Source organism: Bubalus bubalis, chromosome 24, assembly GCF_019923935.1.
Source record: "Bubalus bubalis isolate 160015118507 breed Murrah chromosome 24, NDDB_SH_1, whole genome shotgun sequence".
Taxonomy (NCBI): domain Eukaryota; kingdom Metazoa; phylum Chordata; class Mammalia; order Artiodactyla; family Bovidae; genus Bubalus; species Bubalus bubalis.
Window position 1 is genome coordinate 16218602 of NC_059180.1, and position 23563 is coordinate 16242164.

Consider the following 23563-nt stretch of genomic DNA (forward strand, 5'->3'; position numbering starts at 1 on the left):
CTGAGATTGACCGAAACCCCAGCTTCCCGCCACCCCCACTGCACCTCCCACCCTCTCTGGGAAGGGAAATTACATTTCCCCATTTTAGCAAGGGGTGGTGATGAGGGAAGACTCGGTGAACACAAAGCCGAAAGTAGAAGCAGGACGGAAAGTGAAACTGGGCACAGCCCCCAGTATAAGACTCCCCCTGCCCGGGAGATGGCTGTCCAAGGAGGCTGGGCCCCGCCATGGGCCAGACGGCAGGCAACCTTGGCTGGCGTGAGTTTGAAGCCAGGGGTGGGGGCACAGGGGTGGGGGCTTGGCTGAGACTGGGCAGAGGATGGGTGAACTTGACCACTGTGGATGGGGGCCAAAGGCTGAGGGACTGCTATGTGGCCAAGACTAAGGAAAGAGGCTGAGCAACTAACACACACACACACACACACACACACGGATATAGGACACAGCTGGCTGAAGGATGGGAATAAAAGAGGCATAACTTGGGGAGAGGGGCTGAGGCAGAGGCTAGGGCTGGGCAGAGGGTGGGGCAGGTTGGCTAGCATGAATGAGGGGATAGGAGTAGAAGGGAGGAAATTTGGTGAGAGCTGGGCTGAGGATGGGAAGACCTGACTGGCATGAATGGGGAAAACTGGGCAGGCAGTTTGACCAGGATCAGGGCCAGGCAGATAAACTAAGCATTTATTTAGGATGAATGAGCCCCTGCTCAGTCAGCTTGGCTGAGAACTGGGGCTGGCTAGAGGAAGGACAGAAGGAGGAGGGGACTGGGGCCAAGGAGTCAGCAGCCTTACTGGGTCAAGGGTGTGGAGTTTGAAGCTTGGAAGGAGGTTCAAGCTACCATGGGTGATTGAAGGACTCAGAGGTGGAACTAGAGCTATAAGCAGAGGAGCCGATGGGAGGCTCAGGGTAGGGACCAAGGGCTGGAAGATGGGGACAGAACCCTCAAAGACCAGGTTCAAACCCGCAGGATTGGCTGAAGAGGGGAAGGAGAAGCCAAGGGAAGGGTCTGGGGGCTCCAGAGTCCAAGCAAAAAACAGGGGGTCAGCAGGAAATGGCACAGCTCAGTTCTGGGTGGGCAATATATGGAACTAGAAAGGACCTCACTCTGTCTTAAGTCTCCAGGGTGTCAGAGTGGCCTCAAGCCACGGAACCTGAATGCTGGAGATTAGAGACAAGACCCACCATCTTTGGAAGTCTATGGGGTAGTGGAAGCGCCCAGAAGTTCCCCTTACTCTTTATTGAGAGGACAATTCAAGGAGCAGAGCTCAGGGTTTGGAGATAGAGAACAGATAGGAAAGAGGCAGGGAGAGAAGAGGGAGTCAAGAATAGACTTTGACTTAGTAAGCTGTTTTGGTTTGGGTTTCGAGTAGAGTTGTGCAACTGCCTAGAGATTGCTAGATTTCCTTTCCCTGAAGAAGAAACTGCCCTCTTCCCAGAGCTCCAGCCCCACTGCCCCTCTTCCTTCTTTCCAGGAAATGCTGGGCGGGAGGCACTTTCAGAGATCAGCCCATCTGATCCTCCATTTTACAGATGGGAGCCCAAGGCACAGAGATCAGAGGTGGCTTGCTCAAGGGAAGAACCCAACTGAGAAACAGGGCTGCTGCCTCCCATTCCAGGCCCCCCTCCCTCTCCTGGGAGCCCTGATTCTCCCACACTGCACAGTGATCTACCTGCCTTGGGGCAGGCTGGACCCATCTGTCCTTCTGACTCCCTGGGATAGAGCCTTCAGCATCACCAGCCCTCCCCGGGGGTTCTGGTTCAGGCCATCTAAGCCGCCTGGCTAAGCCCAGGCAGAATAGACTGTGCCCGCTGTGGTGGAGGTGGTGGCCTTCCTCTGAGGTCCCTGGAGGAAGCACTCAGGCTCTGCATTTGGGCCAATCTGGATGCCAGTCCTGGTCCACTTACCCTCTGGCAGGTCACCCTTCCTGAGCCTCACTTTTCCTATCTGCAAAATAGGGAGAATAATAGCACCCAGACTGCCTCGCACCCTCGTGCAGTTTGTGTGCTGAGGAAGACACCTGGCCAAGGGAGTTACTGGCGATCAAGATGCAGCCCGAGATTTGCTTCAAAAGTGGGCACTCTGCGCCAGGCTGTGTATACCTGGGGAAGGGGCATTTTCCTTTCATTGTACAGAGACGCATACGTGCGTGCATGTGTGCCAAGTCACTTCAGTTGTGTCCGACTCTGTGAGACTCTATGGGCTGCAGCCCATCAGGCTCCTCTATCCGTGGGATTCTGCAGGCAAAAATACTGGAGTGGGTTGCCATGCCCTCCTCCAGGGGATCTTCCCGACCCAGGGAATGAATGCGAGTCTCTTCTGTTTCCTGCATTGGCAGGCGGTTCTTTACCACTTGCGCCACCTGGGAAGCCCACAAGAGATGCCATATGGTGTCTCAATAGCTCATTAGTGGTTTTGAGGGGTCAGTGGGATGACACATAGTGCGTGCCTGTAGCACAGGCTGAGAAAAGGCACGGTCCCTTCCTTCCTTCGCCCAAGTTCTCCTCCAGCTCGCCCCTCATCTTGTCCACTCCCCTCCCCCGTCTCTTCAGGGCTCAGCCTTTTGCTGCTCTTCTTGCTTCTGGCTCGAGCTGGTGTCTGGGGATTCCCGAGGCCCCCAGGGAGGCCCCCCCTGAGCTTGCAGGAGTTGCAGAGGGAGTTCAAGGTCAGCCTGCATCTCGCCAGGAAGCTGCTCTCTGCGGTTCGGGTCCAGGCTCATCACTTTGTGAGTTTCCCTAACGTGGCTGGCTCTGGGGATGGGAAGATCCCCAACCCCCTTGGGCCCCCACTTAGAGCCCTTGTCCCATAGGCTGAATCTCACCTGCCAGGAGTGAACCTCGACCTCTTGCCCCTGGGAGAGCAGCTCCCCAACGTTTCCACGACCTTCCAGGCCTGGCGTGGCCTCTCTGTGAGTGAGGGACTGGCAGGGTGGGGCAGGCAAACTGGCAGTAAGGCTGGTCTGGGTCCATGGAGATAAAGTCCACTGAATTGAAGATGGATTTGGGGATAAATTGAAGCAGAGCATCTGGATGAGGCTGGATAGGTCATTGAGTATAAAGATGAGGCTGGACTAAAGAAATGGCATTAGGAAGAATGTAAGAATGAAGCCGAGCAAGGACAGAGGCCGGGATGGGAATAGAACGGGATTGGGGATAGAGATTAGTAGGGAGGAGGCATGCAGTTGGTATGAGGAGTGAGAATGGTGAGAGGTTAGGAATGGGAAGAGGTTGGAGATGGGTGAAAATGAAGCGGGGGACAGAGAAGGAGTGAGGACTGCTGGTGAACCTGGGACTGGAATGGGGGTGGGTAGAGCTGGAGATGGGATGGAGACACGGTGACAGGGAGGCTGGACACATGGAAGAGGGATGGCACTGGGATAAGAAGGGGAATACGGATGGGAAGGAAGGTGGAGACAGAATAAAAACAGGTGAGGAGCTGGAGCTGGGATGGGATGGTAGAGAGGGAACGGAATGGGGCTGTGGGTAGAGAGTGACAGGAGGGTGGAGATGCGGTTACGGGTTAGAGGTGAGTTTGGGCTTAAGACTGAAAATGAGGTTGGCAAAGGAGATAGGATAGAGATCAGAGACCGTGGAGATAGGAATGGTGATGAGCACAAGAAAGAAGTATGGATGGAGATGGGGTTACGGATGAGAATAGATATGGAGGGACTTCCCTGGTGGTCCAGTGGTTACGACTCCATGCTTCCACTGCAGGGGGTGTAGGTTCACTCCCTGATTGGGGAACTAAGATCCCACATGTGTGATGTGGCCAAAAAAAAAAAAGCTCTATCAAGAATAGATTTGGTGATGGAATGGATGGAGACTGGAGTTGTGTTGGGGATGGGACCCAGAGAGAGATGAGGTGGGTTGCAAGTGGATCCTTGGCCTGCAGGCCTTTCCTGATGCCTTCCCTCCCCTGCCACAGGACCCAGAACGACTCTGCTTCCTCTCCCTGACACTTCGTCCCTTCCATACCCTGTTGGGAGGGCTGGGGAAACAGGAGTTCTGGACCAGTTCAGAGAGGATGCAACTGCAGGCCACGAGGTTGGATCTCCGAGATTTGCAGCAGCATCTCCGCTTCCAGGTAGAGTGTCCATCCACCCTCCTCCACCCCCAGAGACCAACACACAAAACTAAGGCTCACTGGCTCTTTTTTTTTTTTTTGTAGTTTTTTCTTTTATTTTTCATTGGCTCCCTTTTAAAACACTCCCCCTGCCCAGACATAGGGTGTCTGGAAGGAGATGCTGTGTGTGTGTGTGTGAGTGTGTATGTGTGTGAGTGTGTGTGTGTGTGAGTGTGTATGTGTAGGTGCACGGGGCCCTGGCTCTGCCCCCTGAATCTCTTCTCTTGGGGTCTTGGTCTTAAATGAGAGATGCCAGGACAGCACCTAGCATCAGCAGGTCCTGCAGCCAATTAGGTTCCCTTCTCTCTCATCCTCTGACATCACCAGATTTTCTTGAACATTTCAAAGGGAAATAGGAATTTTATCCTTAATAAAAGGAGAATAGAAAAGGAAGACAGCATTAAAAACTAACCAGATCACCTTTATGCCCATTTCTGATCCTAAGATGACTCTTGAGAGAGGAGCTTCTGGTTCCCTGGTGGCCTAGTGAGACTCCTACTAAGCCTCTTAGGACTCCAGACTTTCACTCCTGGGGACCAGGTTCAATCCCTGGTTGGGGAACATCCTTAAACCCTGGACCACAACCAAAAAAAGAAAAAAGAGAGAGAGAGGAACTTCCAGAACCCCCAGTCCCCAGGGCAATCCTGGGTGAGTGACAGCCTGCTCTGTGAGCACCAGCTTGCCTTGTGACTTCCAATTTTTTTTTTTTGACCCAAAAAAAGAATCAGGCAGTTCACATGAAATGATGACATCATGGAAGATGTGAAGTAGGGGTTATCCAGGGAAATCTTAACTTTGTGGTCTCTGATGTCACTCTATACCATGGGGCACAGAAAGAGATAAGGTTTCACTTGGGGTCCCAGGCTGGCCATTCTCTGACCCCCTGGGCCTCTCCTTGCAGGTGCTGGCTGCAGGATTCAACCTTCCTGAAGAGCATGAGAATGAGGAGGAAAAAGGACTGCTTCCAGGGGCTCTGGGCGCCCCCTTGCAGATATCTGCCCAGGTATCCTGGTCCCGGTTCCTCTACACTTACCGGTTGCTACACTCCTTGGAACTTGTCTTGTCTCGGACCGTGCGGGACTTGCTGCTGCTCTCCCGGGCCGGGAACTCAGTCCAGGCCTTGGGGTTCCCCACACCCAGTTCCCAGCCCTGATGGAGTGACCTCTTAGCTGAACCCATTAGGACTTGAGGACTGGAGTCTGGGCCATCAGACAGCCTCCGGCTCATTTGCCTTAGACAAGGCACGACCCCATCCCACACCCTACCCAATAACTTAAGGCCCTCTGGTCCTTGTCAGATATTTATTTCTTAGATATTTATTTATTGTTTAGAAAAATGAAGGTTTATTTATTGTTATGGGGGCCTGCTAGTCATCCTCAGACTAGGCCACCATGCTGTCTAATAAAGCACTCCCACCCTCTCTCTGCCTTGGTTTCTTTCCAGAGAAGGGGTGCCTGACACCCTGAGGGGCCCTGGCGCAGAGGCTGCAGCTTTTGGCCACCCTGGACTCCTCTCTGCTCCTCCATTTTGGGGGTTTCTGGCCCACCTTCTCCCACTCTGGTTTGTTCAGCTGGTGGTTGCCACAGTAACCAGCAGAGTTCCTGGACTCAGCTCCCATTCTGGAAGTTCCAGGCAACCAGCATGCTTCCCTTTGATTGCAAATGGAGCAATGACCCTTTCCTCCAAGCTGGCTTCAACCTCAGAGGTTTGCGTTCCTCCTCCACAGCGCCGAGGGCCTGGTCAGGGACGGGGTTGGGAAGAGCAAAGAGTGGGTGCCGTCCGAGAGGGAAGGCTGTGGGGAGAACTGTCTCTGTTTTCACTCGGTCTTCTGAGCAGCTGAGATAGATTTAGGAGGCAGGCAAGGCAGGCCCTCAGAGAGAGGCAACCCCAGCAGGGGAGGGGTCCATCAGCCACACTGAAGAGGCAGACTCCTTAAGTTCACAGTTCTCGCCGGCATCTGGTTCTGTCTGCTCCACAGTGACACACGCAGCAACTCAGGCCCAGGGGGGAGGGTGGGGGGTGGTGAAAAGGACGTGTCTAAAGTGACAGAGGGAGTCAGGCTGAGCAGGGTTCAACCCAGCCGTCCCAGAAGTCTTGCTCGGTGCCTGGCTCCCGGGGCCTTGAATCCCAGTCACTGGGGCTTTGGCTGGCCCAGCCGGGCTCGCAGTTCCTGCATCATGCCTGGGTGTGCCAGGCCAAACCTGCAGATGGAAGACAGGGCGTGGGGAGCTGGCCTCCAGGTGCTGTCAGCCTCTTACCCAGGCTGGCCGGGTCACCCCACCACCCTGTGCTCACCCCTGTCCCAAGGGACTTCTCCTGGCCGGCAGTGGAGTCCCTTCAGGCCTGGGGGGCCTTGGCTCCGGCGGCTGCTCTGGCTGGATTCTCTGCTCTGGGGCTGATGGCTCCTCCTCAGGTGGAGGGCTGGGAGGCCCCTCGGGTGGCTCAGGGACCAGGGTCCGTCGGAAAGAGGGCCGGGAGCGGCGCTGCGAGGAACTGCGGGACAGGAATACTCGGCTCCTCGAGACAGAGACGTCCAGGCGGGACCCGGGGAGCAGGGCCTATAGGGAAGAGGGCACAGGGTACCACGGGGCCAGCTACAGCTTTGGGATTTTGCTCCGTCCCGCTCTGGACCCTACCCGGAGCACTCACCTCACCCCACTTGCCGTGAGCATCCTGTCCAGCACTCCCGTCAGCCTCCCTTTGTGGTCCAGGCCCAGCCTCCACAGGGTCCTCATTGGTCGATTGGTCCTCCTGGCCTTGGACACACTCCAGGCCTTGGACACCCTCCAGGCCTTGGACACCCTCCAGGCCTCCTGGATCAGTCTCCGTGGCCTCTGCCTTTTGGCCTCCAGTCACCCCGGCATCCTCCACGTCAAGGGGCCTTTGTGTTTTTCCCTCCTCAGGGTGCTGGTTCCCATGCTGCGCCTCACCACTCTGCCCCTGCTCCCTCACTCGCCATCCCCCAGTCTCTCCTTCCCACAGTGCCTGCCCTCCCGGGAGGTCCTCTGCCCTCAGCGCCTGCGAGCCCAAGGGAAAGTCATCCACCCCACAGATTCCTTCTGCCCTCAGCGCCTGCGAGCCCGAGGGAAAGTCATCCACCCCACAGATTCCTTCTGCCCCTGCTGATTCCCCCAGCCCCACCGGCTCTCCCTCTGGCTCACCCTCCAGGGTAGCCTCAAGGGCCTCTGCTTGGCTACCTCGGCCAGGCACCTCCTCCTCAGCTGAGCCCTCCAGGCCAAACTCCTGCCCCCTTCTCTTCTCTCCCTCTGCAGCCTCCACCAGCTCTTCACCTCTGTGAGCTTCCTCTCTCCCTTCCAAATCCCAGCCTCTCCCAAAGGCATCCCCAGCCTCTCTTTCAGGCCCTTCCCCAGGCCCAAGGGCCCCTCCTTCCAAAGCTGCCTTATCCTCCACCATCTTGACAGCCAAAGAATTTGCCTCCGGTCCCTCGCTGCTCTGGGGGCTCGAAGCCTCTGCCTCCAGCCTCCAGCCTTTCCTGGAGGCTCTGTCCTCCTCGCAGGGCCCAGGGGCCTCTACCTCTTCCTCCTGGGTTTCTCTGGTGTCCGACTCTCCCAGGAACTGGCTGGTCCCTGCCTCTGCCCCGAGCCTTGTGCCCCGCTCCTGGTTCTCCGCTCCCGGGGCCTCCCCCTCCTCTGCTCCATGCCAGGCCTCCTTTGCTTCCATCCACTCCCCACCTGCCTCTGGGATCGCTGGCCGTGCCAACTCTTGGCCTCCTCCAGCCTCCACCACTGATGCCTGGCCTCTTGTAGCCTCCTCCTCCCCCTCTTCAGCATCTCCTTTTTCCTCCTGGGCATCATCTCTCTCCACATCCTTTTTTCTGTTTTCCCAGGCTTCGGCCACAGAGCTGTTAGGCTTCACATGCCCCACGTGCCTGGGATATTCCTGCAGGCTCCTCCCTGTCTCCTCTCTGCTTGGGGCTAGAATGCTCCGGAGCTCTTCTTTACCCACTGGCCCTTCCTCAAGTTGCTCTGCTGTGGTCTGCGGGCCTCCCATCAGCTCCGGTTCTTGGCCTTCAGTGACCTCGTGCTCAAGGCCACCCCACTCCCCCTCCAGTGCTTCATCCCCTGTCTGAGTCTCTTCCTCCCCGCTCTCCCCATTGAACTGCTCGGGCCTGGCCTCTGGGGTTGCCTCCAAGTCAGCATCCCCTTTAGCCTCATTGGCTACTTTGTCCTGGGGCACCTCAGCCTCTGCGGCCGAGCAACTCTCCTTCTTCTGCTCCTCAGCCTCCTCTGTTTGTACTACCTCCTTGAGACTGGCTTGACCAGCCTTGACCTCTGACTCTTGCCTCCCCACGGCCTCTTCCTCAGCCCGATCTGCCTGGCCCTCAAAGCCCTCCCTTACCTCCCCCACTGACCTCGGACCTTCCTCAGCCTCCCTCCCTGCTGCCTGGCCTTTGGCTTCTTCTTCCACTGTCCCGGTTCCTAGGACCTGGGTCTGTTCAGGGAACAGGCTTGCTTCTGTCTCTCTGTTCTCATCCACCTCCTCCTCCTGGTCTCTCTTGGAGGTCTCCTCTAGGGCCCAGACTCTCCCAGTACCCTCTGGGATCCTTTCTCCTGGGACTGCCCCATATTCTGTCTCCTCGACTCCTGGGAGGTCAGCCTCCTCCCTGCCCAAGGCTTCCCCATCCTCAGATTCTGCCCCTGGCTCCTGCGTCCCCTGTGCCCTTGTGCTTCGGCCACACCTGACCACTGGCACCCCTTCTTCCCTCCCAGCCCCTTTGGCCCCAGGGCCCTGGATCTCCTCTGCGGCTGCCTCACTGACCACCTGCTCTGACTCCTTGCCATCCCCTGCCACCTTGTGCCCGTCAGCACCGGCCTTCCCCTCAGGCTTCTTGTGCCAGGTCTGCTCTGACTCCACCCCTCCCACCACCACTGACTCTGCTGCCCTGACCTCTTCCTCCTCCCGTTCCCGTGTTCCCAGTGTCTCCTCTCTCTTCACTTCCTGCTCATCATGCTCCTGGATCTCCAGAGCTTGGCTCCTCCTATCTTGACCAGCCTCAGACCCTGCCTCAGACTTCTTTCTGGCCTCCACGGGGATACCTGAATCCTGGCATCTGATGGCTTTGGCTGCCTCCCAGTCCTCAGTGTCCTGCCTCTCAGCTTGAGACCCACAAGAGCTGCCTTCTCCCCCACCCCGGGTCTGTTCTGTAGCTGAGCTTTCCTCCCAGCATCTTCCAGTCTCTCCAGGCTGTCTCAGCCCTCCATCCTCCTTGCTTTGACTGCCTCCAAGACCCTCCAGGGCCTCCTGGGCTTCCTCTTCCACCTTCCCCAGGGGCCTTCCTGCAGCCACCTCCCTCAGTTCCTCAGCTGCACATGCCTCCTTCCTCTCTACAGTGGGGACTTCATCTCCTATAAGGTAGGAAACAAAGGTGCTGAGAGACTCCTAGGAAAAAAGAGGGAGGGAGACAAAAGGCATTAAGGGGACGCCCAGCCCTTTCCCTGGGGGCCCTGGACCAGAGGAACTCAGGATAAGAAAGAGGGGTTCTAGGATCTGGGGGAAGGAGGAGGACAGGATCTGCAGAAGAAGTAGGAAAGGGCCTAGATGAGAGGTCTGTGGATGTGTGTGGGGATTGGGGGATTGAAATCCAGAGAATATTGGGCTAACAGGCTGCGTGATCCTGGGGAAGGAATCTGGGTCTGAGGAGAGACTCAAAGGGAGAAAGGAAGGTGAGGCCCTAGAGAGCAGGGTGAAAGTCTCCAGCATCTCTATGCCCCTCTCACCAGTGCCCCCCTCAAGGCCTGATGCAGCCCAGGGAGATGTAGCCGGAGGAAATCCATCCTGTCTGTCTCTGTCTGTGTGTCCAGAAAACGGATAATGACTGTCCCCACCCACCGAACCAGTCTTCCCCAGTACCCAAGACACTTCCTCTTCCCCTGTCTCTTCCTGACGTATCCCCACCCCAAGCCCTGCCCACAGATGCTTCCAGCGCAGGTTGGGAAATAGGTATCTATCACATAAGGGATGTGGATGTGTATTTGGAGCTAGAGGGCAAGGGAGGAAGACCAAAAGGGAAAAGTGGGAGCTGGAGACCTCAGAATTGGGGTCTACTGAAGCAGTAAGGGGCAACTGCAGCTCAAGTGACTCAGGTCTTGTATTTACACCTCGGCCATTTCCGTCTCCCCTCAAAGCCACAGCCTCTCTGTGAGAGGAAGCTGGGGTTTGTGGTTCCTGTTTTGCCTGGGGACAAGTAGGAGTGAGCAGGGGGCTGGTAAGAGCTCTGGTTTCTCATTTCAGGGTCATTAATGCTTCCCCAAGAGGAAGAAAGAGCTGGATTGGTGGCTCCAGTGCCCATTAGCTCATCTGTAGTCATTCTTGCAAAACGAAACTTGGCTACACTTTGTATTGTGGTTATTCACGTCTACCTCCCACCTTCGAGTTCCTTGAAGGAGGAGGCCATGTATGACATGCTGCTGAATTTCTAGAGCCAGTATGGGTAGTAGGATCCTGTTTTTCACTGGTTGAGTGATCTGGGAAGCATACCAAAGGGGGTACATTTCAAACAGCAAGTCTGAGGGCCTGGTGGGGAGGAAGAGCTGGGAGAGGTGGGCACTGACTGTTGGAAGCTCACAAGAGAGATTAGCAGGGGAAGGACGTGATGAAGAAAATGCAGGATGCTGCTTTACCACCTAGAGGAAGGTAAGAGAATAAATGCTCCTTATTTGGAACTACGTGAAATGACTTTAATCTACACCTCTTCCTCTATCCCCTCCTGGAGCCGCACTTTCCAAATTTTCAATAAGAGGAACTAGATGAGATCGCAGACTCATAATCTCCGGCCTTAGAATCATTTGGTCTAAGCGCCCTTAATGCAGGCAGGAATCTGCAGCTAGCTCAGCCAGCAACCCTGCCCATGGTGCTCTATTCTTAATGCCGAGTTTCTAAAGTCACCTTTAGGTCTGATGTTTTATGATCATCAGTAGCTTTCCTTTTTTGTTTTCTCATCTGTAAAACCAGGATTGACCTATCTTGATTCTAACATAAATTAAGAAAAGAGTTCTCTTAACTCTTGGATACTGCCAAGAGATAATTCATGAAATCTTTTTAGGTGGGTGCTATCTTTACTTACAGTTTCTAAAGCAATCTAAAGGCAACAGATAGGAATAAGAATGATGTGATGCGGCTGCCTTTGTTGTCAGCCAGAAACAGTCTGGGGTAGCTGTGTGGCCATATTTGTTTCTGGCAGTTGCAGGCCGTGATAGAAGCTGAAGCCGTTGGTAGCCATGACTAGTGCTGGCACAACGTTCAAGGCCTTGGGCGCTGCTACCTAACATCATGGCTCTTCTTGCTTATCCTATACACACCAGTTTTAAACCGGTGGTTCCAGGGTTCTCCCAGCCTCTATCTCTCCTACGCCCCGAAGTTGGGAAGGTCTAAAACGAAGGCAGAGAAAAGACCCGGAAGTGGTGAGGACCTTGAAGCACGTGATGAGGGACCCACCGGTGCTGTCACGTGACTGTCTGTTTACGGGTGCGGGTGCGAAATGTTCAGCTGCTCTTAAAGGTACAGGCTGCAGGGCCCCCTGCTTTCGAGCGGACGGGGGCAGAGTCCGACAGCGGGGCGTGGTAGGGCGTGCGAGGGCGGGAGATGGAGCCCCGGGTTAGGGTCGTGGCTCGCCGGACGTGAGTGCAGCGGACTCGGAGCTGGGACGGCAGTGGGGCGTTGATCCCTCTTACCTGTCTCAGATCCTCATCCGTCTCATTGGAGCCAACTTTGAACTCTCGCTGACTTCGGACTCCCGGGGGGACCAGAACTTGATGCCATGGGAGGCTGTGCGGGCTCGCCGCGGCGCCTTTCGGATTCCGAGGGTGAGTATAGCCGCCGACCCTCACGGGATTGACTTCCTCTGTCCTCGCGACGTACCTGACAGGCTCGGGCGCTGGTCGGCCCCGGGAGAATATCCGTGGGACCATCGTGCACCTGAGACTGGGGTGGGGGTCATGCCCTCTTTTTCTTCCCCTTTCAGGGGAGGAGACAGACCTGGCACCTCGGCCTCCGCTGCAAGACAGTCAGGGCGCACATTGGAAGAACGCGGTGGGCTTCTGGTGAGTGGCCTGAATAAGTAAAAAGCGTGTGGGAAGAGGGAAGCAACAAGAGGAAAGAGGAAAGAAAGAGTTGAGTTTCAGAAAAGGAGCTGAATTCACAAAATATTTTTGTTGTTTGTTGTTTTAGTCGCTAAGTCGAGATTCTTTTGCAGCCCAGTGAATTGTAACCTGCCAGGCAGGCTCCTTTGCCAGCAGGATTTCCAGCAAGAATGCTGGAGTGATTTGCCATTTGCTTTTCCAGGGGATCTTTCCCACCCAGGGATGGAATCCACCATTTCCTGCCTTGGCAGGCAGATTCTTTACCACTGAGCCACCAGGGAAGTTTTGTGTGTTTTTTTGCCCTGAGGTCCACTGTAAATTTTCCACATTTCACTCATTCACTTTCAGTCAGTTCCGCATATCACCTGGAGGGTTATTTTCTTCTTGTTTTTACTGCAATCAACTCAGCCTTTAAATTTGTAAATACTTGCATTTTTAAAAAGAAAACAGTAAGTCATTACCCTGAATGGAAAGCCAGTATTTTCTTAATGCATTTTTTAATAAATGCATCCCTAACTTTAAAAAGTTTTCTGTCTACCTCCTGAAATCATTCAAACACTGAGCCTTGGGAAATAATTTTAGCACTAACTTAAACATCAGGGGGGCTTCCCCGGTGGCTCAGCAGTACAGAATCCACCTGCCAAGCAGGAGAACCAGGTTCGATCCCTGGGTCGGGAAGATCCCCTGGAGAAGGAAATGGCAACCCAACCCAGTATCCTTACCTGGAAAATCCCATGGATAGAGGAGCCTAGCTGGCTATAGTCCATGGCGTCACAAAGAGTCGGACATGACTTGGTGATGTTTACAACAGCAGCAGCAAGCATCAAGGACTTGGGTAGCAGATTGGGTTGGAAGTGAGGCTTCTCTCTCTGAGCCTCAGTTTCTCAGCAGTAAAATGGGAGGAGCATCAGTACCACTTCGTAGGCTTGTGAAAAGGACACATGAAATTCTATTGCTGTGCCCTGTTCCCTACCCGTCACTGACAGCAGCTGTGGGAGATGAGAGTAAGTGAACAAGATCCTTCATAGATCATAAAGGGTATTATCTTCTTTTGATCTCTACATCACTCTGTGAGATAGTCAGCAGGAAAATTTGTACCCCCACTGTACATAAGACTCGACTGAGGCCACTCAAATAGGAAGTGGCAGACTTGGGACCTGAACATAGTCCTTTGGGTTTCAAGCCCCCAGGATCTTTCTGCTGTACCACAGTTGGAGACAGTGGATCCGTGGATGAGAAATGCCCCAGGAACTGAGTCATGATGGGAGCTTGGAGGAGAGAATCATCAAGGATGACTTCCTTCTCTTCCTGGGAGAGGTCTCAGAGATTAGATGTGAACCTAAATTTGTCATCCGAGGCCTGTATTTTGGACCCTCCCACTACATGGGGATGTGGTCAGAAGACAGAGGAAAAATAAGGCATGGGAAAGTGAGAGGTTTGGTGCTGGGACGGTGGATAGATTGTAGTCCTAAATAGAGGTTATGATCTATTGTCTTTTGTCAATTGTATCTCAATAAAACTGGGGGTGGGGGGAATCTGTCCTGCTTACTCCAGGCTCTTGGGCCTCTGCAACAACTTCTCTTACGTGGTGATGCTCAGCGCTGCCCACGACATCCTTAGTCACCAAAGAACACCTGGGAATCAGAGCCATGTAAGTGACCCTCTCTACCACCACCACCAGTCGCTGTGGGAAGAGGAGGGACTCACCTCGGGCAGAGACCCACTTGAAACACTCATGGAATGGGGTGGGTAAGGGGTGGGGCAAGATGGCTAAAGTTTCCAGACCTCAGAGCAGTAAGGGCCTTTAAGAATCAACTGGTATGGGCTTCCCTGGTGGCTCTGTGGTAAAGAATCTGCCTGCCAATGCAGGAGACAAGGGTTAAATCCCTGATCTGAGAAGATCCCACATGCTGCAGAGCAAATAAGCCCATGAGCCACAGCTATTGAGCCTGTGCTCTGGAGCCCAGGAGCCGCAACTGTGGAGCCTGTGGGCTGCCACTCCTGAATCCTGAGTGCCCTAGAGCCCCTGCTCTGCAACCAGAGGGGCCACCACAGTGAGAAGCCTGCCCACCGCAACTAGAGAGTAGCCCCCACTTGCCACAACTAGAGAAAAGACTGCGCAACAATGAAGACCCAGCACAGCCAAAAATAAATAAAATTTAAAGGTTTTTTTTAGAAAATAATCAATTGGTGCTTGAAAAACCAATTGCAAACTCAAATTTTGGCTAGGTGGGACTATGGTCTAAAGTCTGGTTTTTTAACCCCAGCATTATTGTTGACATTTTGGGCTGGATAATTCTTTGTTGGGTGACTTTCCTATGCATCATACGATGTTTAACAGCATCTCTGGCCTCTACCCACTGGACACTAATAGAATGTCCCTCACCCTCCAGTTGATGACAACCAAAAATGTCTCCAGACATGGCCAAATGTTCCCTGGAGGGTATAATCACCTTTGGTTGAGAACTTCTTGTCTATCCTAGGCAGGCCTAGGAGGAGCAGCTACCACCTTGCAGGTCCAACAGGGAATTTGGTCCAAGACCAAATTTTTCTGGAAACCTAGGTTTTTAAAATTAAAGTTCCTGAGTGTGTTACCCAAATCAAGTCTGTTTACAGGGCCCCCTTTGGCATGTCGACCATTAATTTGAGACTCCTGTGGAAACCCCCTCCCCATTGTGCCCATCAAGTGAGGTCTCAGGAGGCCAGGGCTAACCCAAGGACATCCTTCAAGTCAGAGCAAAGCTGGGAATGGAACCAGGCCTTGTTTGTCTGCCTTCCTGCCTCCCTGGGTGAAAAACTTTCTTCTCTCCCATCAGGTGGACCCAGACCCAACGCCCACCTCCCACAATAACTCATCTCGATTTGACTGCAATCCTGTCTCCACAGCAGTGAGTACCCATCTGGTCCCCCCCCTTCCCCTTCTTCTGGGTCCATAGATCCCACCCACTCAGAACCTAGCACCCATGATTCTAATCATTAAGGCTGCCATCTACTGAGCACTTCCTGTGTGCAGCAGGAATTAGCTTATTGAATCCATATAACAGTACTGTGAGTTAGGCTCTATAATTATCTCCATTTTCTAAATAAACTGAAACTCAGAGAATATGAATACTGAACACATAGCTCAGGAGCAGCAGAACTGGGACTGGGATCCAGACCTGTGTGATGTCCGAACCTGTGTGTGTAGCCCATCTAATCGGATTTCTGTCTTTTCCTGGCCACTGGGTTGGGAGGCTTGTCCCTGGGAAGGTGTGGGGTCTCATTCGATTCTCTGATCCCAGGCGGTGCTTCTGGCCGACATCCTTCCCACCCTTGTCATCAAATTGCTGGCTCCTTTTGGCCTTCATCTGCTGCCCTACAGGTCTGGGTGTGGGCGGTGGGAGGAAAGGCAGGTGGGGTCTGTGAGTGGGGAGGCGGGGAGGGCTGGGGAGCTGGGAATGGCAGCTGACCATCCGCATCTCCCACCTCCCTTCAGCCCCCGGGTGCTCACCAGTGGGATCTGTGCTGCAGGAAGCTTCCTTCTGATTGCCTTTTCTCATTCGGTGACGATCAGCCTGTGTGGTGAGTGGGAGGTTTTATGTCAAGTGAAGGGTTCAAAGGATCCACAACAGACAGGATAGTCTCCCCAACTACCCAGAGGAGAGAGAGCATTTTTTGTAACCCTCAGACAGCTAAGACTGTCACGGTAGGAGACAGGAGATAAGGTCAATCTGGAGGGATAGAGGAGATGGGATAAAATGGACAGAATAGATGGAGATCAAGATGAGCAGTCACCAAGAGTTTGTGATGGAGGTGGAGGAGGCATCAAGGACAGGGAATTCTTGGGAATTCCCTGGTGGTCCAGTGGTTAGGACTCAGCGCTTTCATTGCTGTGGCCCAGGTTGGAAAACTGGTTGGGGAGCTAAGATCCTGCAAGCTGCGCACCCAGCCAAAACAAACAAAAAGAATGAGTTTTTACTCTTGGTTTGGTAGCTGGGTGGGTGGAGGGTGCCATTCCCTATGAGGGGAAGTACGAGCAAGGGGCTTGGTTCTACTTCACATCTGGAGCCCAGCCTATCCAAGGGAGCTGTTTTTATTTATTTGATTTTTGGCTGCGTTGGGTCTTCCTTGCAGCATGAGGGCTTTCTCTAGTTTGTGGCATGTGAGGTCTTCTCTAGTTGTGGCTCAGTGTTCTCTTGTTGCGGAGCATGAAGTTAGTTGCCTGGCATCATGTGGGATCTTAGTTCCCCAATCAGGGATTGAACCCATATCCCCTACACTGGGAGGCGGATTCTTAACCACTGGATCACCAGGAGAGTCCCAGGAGATCTCTTTTCAGCCCCTCCGTGCAGATGTAGAGGAGGCTATGGCCACGCCTGCTTAGGGGATCAGGGCTGTTGGCGAAAGGCTGGGAGTGGCCACTGCCATGCTTGTCCTCCCCCAGGTGTGGTCTTGGCTAGCATCTCTTCAGGTCTGGGGGAAGTCACCTTCCTCTCGCTCACTGCCTTCTACCCCAGGTAAGCAGGCAGAGCAGGGAGTGAGGGGAGTGGGGGGGTCCCGCCCCTGGCTGTGGTCCTGCCTAGTGCTACTGTGTTCTCCTTCTCAGGGCCGTGATCTCCTGCTGGTCCTCAGGTACTGGGGGAGCAGGGCTGCTAGGGGCGCTGTCTTACCTGGGCCTCACCCAGGCTGGCCTCTCTCCCCAGCACACCCTGCTGTCCATGCTGGGCATCCCCGCCCTGCTGTTGGCCAGGTAAGCAGCCGGGATTCAAGGAGCGAGAACTTGACCATGATCCGGATCTTCAGATCCCTACAGCCGAGTGGGAGGATGTGGCTTCTCTGACAGGCCTGGGTTTGGATTCTGGAGCCTGCTCCTTGTTAACTGTGTTACATGGGACAAGTTGCTTTATGTCTCTGACCCTCAGTTTTCCCATAGGTGGACTCGGTTCATTTTGTGTGTATTTTCATGTGTGTTAGGAAAACATTTTCATTGGTCAGTCAAACCTGTGATTTCACAGAAGATTGCTTAGGACCAGGCCATGTAGCAAAAGGGAATCAATTGAAAGGGAAATACTAAGTTAAAAATATGATATACAGGAGGGATATGGACATGGCAAATATCATGAAGGCAAAACATAAGTGACCGAACTTTGGAAAGTTCTGGTCTAGTACAGGATGAGCACATCATAAATGGAAGCTGGAGCGATTATTGGGACTTCCCTGGTGGCTCAGTGCTAAAGAATCCACCTGCCAATGCAGGAAACTCGGGTTCAATCCCTGGGTGAGAAAGATCCCCTGGAGAAGGAAATGGCAACCCACTCAAGTATTCTTGCCTGAGAAATCCCATGGACAGAGGAGCCTGGCGGGCTACAGTCCGTGGCGTCACAAAGAGTCTGAGACCCCTTAGTGACTAAACAACAAGAGTGATTATTTAAAAAAATAACAAGAAGGCAGAACTGATAGGCTTGTTGTGAGCCGAGAGTCAAAACGAGGGCCCGTGGATTAGAAACAACAAGGATATACATTTCAGCTCCAGAGGAGGAAGCATTTTTGCACAGTTGGAGGCTCTCTGGCTGGGTTTGAGGTGTCTTGGAGCAGAGGAGGAATGATGGGGGCTATCCTGGGAGGGAGTGGCCTTTCCAGCCCAACAGAGGCTCCTCAATCTTCTCTTCATTCTGTCCATTTCTAGCTATTTCTTGTTGCTCACGTCTCCTGGGCCACAGGATCCCGGAGGGGAAGCTGATTCAGACACATCAGCTCGGCAGCCCCTGATCAACAGTGAGGCCTCAGAGTCGAAGCCAGGTAGGAGACTCAGGAGCCCCTCAGAGCAGTGGTCACTTTCTCTCTCTGGGTTTCAGTCTTTTCCTTTCTACTGTGGGCAGTTTGGAGGGGACGTGGATGGGCATGTTGGTTATGATGAGAGCCAATCACATTCATCGGAGAAGGAAATGGCACCCCACTCCAGTACTCTTGCCTGGAAACTCCCATGGATGGAGGAGCCTGATAGGCTGCAGTCCATGGGGTCACTAAGAGTCAGACACCATTGGGCGACTTCACTTTCACTTTTCACTTTCCTGCATTGGAGAAGGAAATGGCAACCCACTCCAGTGTTCTTGCCTGGAGAATCCCAGGGATGGGGGAGCCTGGTGGGCTGCCGTCTATGGGGTCGCGCAGAGTCAGACATGACTGAAGCGACTTAGCAGCAGCAGCAATCACATTCATCTTTTCAAGAAACACTCATCTTTGGGACTTCCTTGGTAGTCCAGTGGTTCAGACTCTGTGCTTCCAGTGCAAGGAGCATGGGTTCAGTCCCTGGTCAGGGAACTAAGTTTCCATATGCCATGCAGTACGGCCAAAAAAAAAAAAAAAAAAATTATCAAATACTACGTGTTGTGTCATTTGTAAACAGATAACCAGATCAGAAACTCATTTTCACATGTTGTTGATAAGTATTAGAAGAGCATGACAGAGTGATGTGCTTGGAAATGACATGGTGCAAAGGAGAGGCATTTTACTTAGAGAAGATGCTCATCTAAGGCCTTTTTGAGGACATCTCATGGGGCTGAAATATGAAAGACAAGGAGTCGGTTCTGCGTACATTGGGGTGAATAGGTTCCAGGCAGAGGGACCAGCAAGTGTTAAGGCCCTGTGGTGGGAATGAGCTTGGATGTTCAAAGAAACAGAAAGAGGGGCCCAGTGTGGCTGGGAGCAGGGCCCTGTATACCACCATCAAGCTGTAAGCTATAGGGACCTCCCTGATGGTCCAGTGGTTAAGACTCTGCCTTCCAATGCAAGAGGCACACAGGTTCAATCCCTGGTCAGGGAATTAAGATCCAACATGCTGAATTGTGTGGCAAGAAAAAAAAAAAAAGGCTAAACAGGAGTCATGAAAAAGATACTGAATTGTACAGTCCAGTGGCCTGTGTGCATTCACATTGTAGTATTGGCTGGTTGATTCCTGCACACCAGCACCCCTTTTTCTGAGTCAAGGTGCTGACCTCATCTGCCCTTCTCTCCCTCTGCCCTGCAGGCTCCAGCTCACCCCTCTCCCTTCAGGAAAGGTGGACCGTGTTTAAGGTACGGACAACGGCTGTGGCGTGTCCCCCGCGGCCAGCGTTCATCACCTGCCTCCCGCTCATGTCTCCTGACTTTCCAGGGCCTGTTGCATTACATCATCCCCTTGGTGCTGGTTTACTTTGCTGAGTATTTCATCAACCAGGGACTTGTGAGTGAGGGCTGCCAGGAAGGGTGTGGGAACAATGATGGAGGTGGGGACCCACATGGCCTTGTCCATCTCCCCTGTCTGCTCTTTGCTGCAGTTTGAACTCCTCTTCTTCCGGAACACGTTCCTGACTCATGCTGAGCAGTACCGCTGGTGAGAAGTGTCGGGGTGTGTGGCAGGACCGGCAGGGGGCTGGGGGCAACCCTTGATGATAAGGACTGGGGTTGGGAGGGGCTGCCCTGCTGAGGAGGCACCAGAGGGGCTTCCTCCTTCTCTGTGCCCCATCAAAGGTACCAGATGCTGTACCAGGCCGGCGTCTTTGCCTCCCGCTCCTCCCTCCGCTGCTGTCGCATCCGCCACACATGGGTCCTGGCCTTACTGCAGGTACTGAGCCCCTGGCCCTCACTTTCCTCTCCCTTGGCTCCCAGCTTCCCCAGGTTCCATCATTTCCCTCCCTCAGCAGGGGTTATTGATCGCATCCCATCATGTTTTAATCATGGGGAATGGCCAGCAGGGGTCTGTGTAAGATGCATGGCCTCAGGTGCCCAGCAAACCCCGGTGCAGATCCCAGCTTCTATACTCAGTAGCTGTGTGATTTAGGGCAGGTCTCTGAACTAATCTTGAACCTCAGCTTCCTCATCTGTAAGCTGGGCATAGTTGTAAGAAATGGAAATGTGAAGCATGAAAGAGCGAGATTCATGTCTTAATCAGTTAGATAACTATTTACCCAAGCCTCACGCAAAGAGACAGACTTTCAAAGAATGTTTCTAACAATCGGAAAACGTCCTGTTCTTTTATCCTGGGTGGTTAATTACATAGAACCAGTGACTTTGTGAGTAAAGCAGGTAATTTATCTCAAGACTGGTGAGCAAATTCATGGCAAAGGTCATGTAAGTGATTAAACTTGAAATGAGCAAAAACACCTTTCCGTACAACAGTTTTATTGAAAGGAGTTTTACATAACCAGCAATCATGTTTCATTGTCATGCAATTAAAGCCACTGAAGGTAACTAATAAACCTTCAACTTTTTTTTTAAGAAGAAAACATGATCTTAAACATTCATATCTTTTTATTTGTTTCTAAATGTCAGAGTTCTTGGTCAAACAAAAATAAGTCCTTATTGTGTGCTCAGCCACTCAGTCATGTCCAACTGTTTGCAATCTCGTGGACTGTAGCCTGCCAGTTTGCTCTGTCCAGGGGATTTTTTTCCAGGCAAGAGTACTGAAGCGAGTTGCTGTTTCCTTCTCCAGGGGATCTTCCAAAACCCAGTGATTAAATCCACGTCTCCTGCTTGGCAGACACATTCTATACCACTGAGCTATCAGGGAAGCCCAAAGCAAGTGGTTGGCAACCTCCAAATTATTTTAATATCCCTCTGGACCATGCTCTTGGGAACAGAAAGAAAGAAAGTGAAGTTGCTCAGTCGTGTCCGACTCTTTGAGACCCCATGGACTGTAGCCTGCCAGACTCCTCCATCCATGGAATTTTCCACGCAAGGATACTGGAGTGAGTTGCCATTTCCTTCTCCAGGAGATCTTCCCTACATAGGGATTGAACCTGGGTCTCCGCAGGCAGACTCTTTACTGTCTGAGCCACCAGGGGAGCCTAGGGCATATAAAAAGGTGACCTTTAAAATAAATCTCACAAAGGTCCATCTAGTCAAAGTTACGGTTTTTCCAGTAGTCATTTATGGATGTGAGAGTTGGACTATAAAGAAAGTTGAGCACTAAAGAATTGATGCTTTTGAACTATGGTGTTGGAGAAGACTCTTGAGAGTCCCTTGGACTGCAAGGAGATTCAACCAGTCCATCCTAAAGGAAATCAGTCCTGAATATTCATTGGAAGAACTGATGCTGAAGCTGAAACCCCAGTGCTTTGGCCACCTGATGCGAATAACTGATTCATTGGAAAAGACCCTGATGCTGTGAAAGATTGAAGGCTGGAGGAGAAGGGGAAGACAGAGGATGAGATGGTTGGATGGCATCACTGACGTGATGGACATTGAGTAGGCTCCAGGAGTTGGTGATGGACAGGGAAGCCTGGTGTGCTGCAGTCCATGGGGTCTCAAAGAGTTGGACACGACTGAGCAGCTGAACTTAAAGGAAAGTCCTTTGCCCTTTTTAATAATTTTAACTCACTTCTATCATAACAAGGTACAGCATTAACTTTAATGTTAAGTCAACTGCATGCAAATATCCCCTCAGTTTCTTCCTTATTTATTTAAACTACTGCCAGCCCAGGGCTTTGTACTTGCCAAGTTCCAAATTGTATGAGTTCTTAACTCTGGATTCTTCATTAGATGCCACCGAAATGGGTCACTTATGATTTTCACTATAATTTTAAGCAAGGCCGCTTCATAGAATTAGTGGCATATAATCATTTGATTCCATTACAGAAAGCATCTGGCCCTAATGAACCAAGTGAATGTGTCTATAGTATTTCTAGGGTGACCTTGGTATTACTAAGGTGTGTTCTTTTAGATGCGATCTCTGAGCCCAGCTCTGGCTTCCTGAATTAGAACCTCTGAGGGCAAGGCCTGTGTAGGTAATAAGACCCACAGGTGAGCTGTATGTATTGGCTTGGCCAAAAAGTTCGTTCGGATTTCCCCACACCATCATAGGGAAAACCTCAAATGAACTTTTTGACCAACCCAATACATTAAGCATGTGAACCACTGGGGTGGCCTACAGACTGGGGAGGCAAACTTATGTCCCACTCGGTCAGTAGAATGCCTTGAAGGACTAGGGCATGGAGGAAGGGACCTACACCCTTGGGTGGGGTCAACAAACCTTCCTAGAAGGCAAGGGAACATCTAAGCCCTGGTTTCTCAATCTCAGCTTTATTGGCATTTTGGGCCTGGATGGTTCTTTGTTGTTAGGCTGCCCTGGGAGCCATAGGATGTTGAGCAGCATCCCTGTCCTCTGCCTACTCCATGCCTGTAGCACCCTCCCTCCCCAGGTGTAACAACCAGGAACATCTCTAGATGTTGCCGCATGTCCCATAGGCGGCAGAGTCACACCCAGTTGAGAACCTCTGGTCTCACTTAGCATCTGGTTGGTAAAATCGGGGGGAGGGGAGACCTCTCCACTCAGGGAGCCTTTGGGAGGAGGAATGAGATCATGGGAGTGAGAGTGGCCTTGATCCAAGCTGAGCCATGAACAGTGGTGACTAGGAGAGCCCAAGTAGGGGACTGCAGGCTAGCATCCCAGACGATGGGAATGACACGGGCACAGGGAGGATGGGAGGAGACCCCCAGGGTCCAGGCTGCTGGGAAGCGGTAGGGAGAAGGCCTCCCCCAGATCCCAGGGTCCGGTAGGCCAGCTGGGTGTCGGAATTTGGTCCCCGCCTGTCAGCCCTCACCTTCATCAGCATTCTCCCGGAACCGGGACCACTGGACAGGACGGCACCTCCCTTCTCGCCTTCCTCTGGTCCCTGGTTCACCCCTCCCCTCTCCCTGCACCCACAGTGCCTCAACCTGGCGTTCCTGCTGGTGGATGTGTGGCTAAGCTACGTGCCGAGCATCTACCTCGTCTTCCTGATCATTATGTTTGAGGGGCTCCTGGGGGGTGCGGCCTACGTGAACACCTTTCACAACATTGCCCTGGAGGTCAGCACCAGCCGGGCGAGGGCTGTGGGTGGGCGGCCTCTCTGGGAAGAGTCCCAAGCAGGGGTGTTGAAGACTGAAGCCTCACCTTTGCTCCCCACCCTCCCCAGACCAGTGATGAGCACCGGGAATTTGCCATGGCAACTGCCTGTATCTCCGACACCTTGGGGATCTCGCTTTCAGGGCTCCTGGCCCTGCCTCTGCATGACTTCCTCTGCCAACTCTCCTGACATTCTGACTCCTTGGGACATAGGACACGCTGACCTGGGACTCTACCGATAGGTGGGCAGGTTGGACTGACCCCATGCCCACCCAGATCCCATCTATGAGGTCTATCCCCAGCCTTCTCTACATGGCTGGGGTGTATAAAAGTGCTGAGGCCACATTCCCCTTGGATGGAGGGGCAGAAATTTTCCTACCACTACCAAGCTGGTTTCGGGGAATTTCTTGCCATTAGACCCTCGGAATAAATGCCTATTTTATCAGTTGACTCTTGTGCCATTTTTCTCTCTGAAAACATTTCCTGGGACTTCCCTGGTAGTCC

The 23563-nt window shown here is 52.9% G+C and overlaps 3 protein-coding genes across 6 annotated transcripts; 2 read left to right on the top strand and 1 right to left on the bottom strand.

The window, feature by feature from the left end:
• Positions 1-88: 88 nt before the first annotated feature.
• IL27 (interleukin 27) lies at positions 89-5292 on the top strand. Its single transcript, XM_006070519.4, has 5 exons — positions 89-258; positions 2548-2720; positions 2805-2903; positions 3920-4078; positions 5019-5292. The coding sequence occupies exons 1-5, from the start codon at positions 228-230 to the stop codon at positions 5268-5270; spliced, it is 714 nt and encodes a 237-aa protein (XP_006070581.1). The 5' UTR covers positions 89-227; the 3' UTR covers positions 5271-5292.
• A 112-nt stretch (positions 5293-5404) lies between these two features.
• On the bottom strand, positions 5405-12060 carry APOBR (apolipoprotein B receptor). 2 transcript variants are annotated; one of them, XM_025274549.3, is made up of 4 exons: positions 11809-12060; positions 6767-9517; positions 6413-6675; positions 5405-6318 (listed from the first exon to the last, which is right to left on the bottom strand). In XM_025274549.3, the coding sequence occupies exons 1-4, from the start codon at positions 12043-12045 to the stop codon at positions 6249-6251; spliced, it is 3321 nt and encodes a 1106-aa protein (XP_025130334.2). In that variant the 5' UTR covers positions 12046-12060; the 3' UTR covers positions 5405-6248. The 2 variants fall into 2 exon arrangements, with proteins under 2 accessions (XP_025130334.2, XP_006070580.2); XM_006070518.4 differs by lacking the exon at positions 11809-12060 and adding an exon at positions 9856-10006.
• Positions 11818-23509, top strand: CLN3 (CLN3 lysosomal/endosomal transmembrane protein, battenin). Of its 3 annotated transcripts, XM_025274553.1 has the most exons (15): positions 11818-11940; positions 12099-12177; positions 13771-13867; positions 15033-15104; positions 15498-15577; positions 15692-15777; positions 16640-16712; positions 16802-16945; positions 17882-17994; positions 19223-19269; positions 19349-19417; positions 19512-19567; positions 19705-19798; positions 22882-23022; positions 23130-23509. In XM_025274553.1, exons 1-15 carry the CDS (start codon positions 11895-11897, stop codon positions 23247-23249), a joined length of 1317 nt encoding a protein of 438 aa, XP_025130338.1. In that variant the 5' UTR covers positions 11818-11894; the 3' UTR covers positions 23250-23509. The 3 variants fall into 3 exon arrangements, with proteins under 3 accessions (XP_025130338.1, XP_025130339.1, XP_025130336.1); XM_025274554.1 differs by lacking the exon at positions 22882-23022; XM_025274551.2 differs by lacking the exons at positions 22882-23022; positions 23130-23509 and adding an exon at positions 20666-21168.
• Positions 23510-23563: the final 54 nt, after the last annotated feature.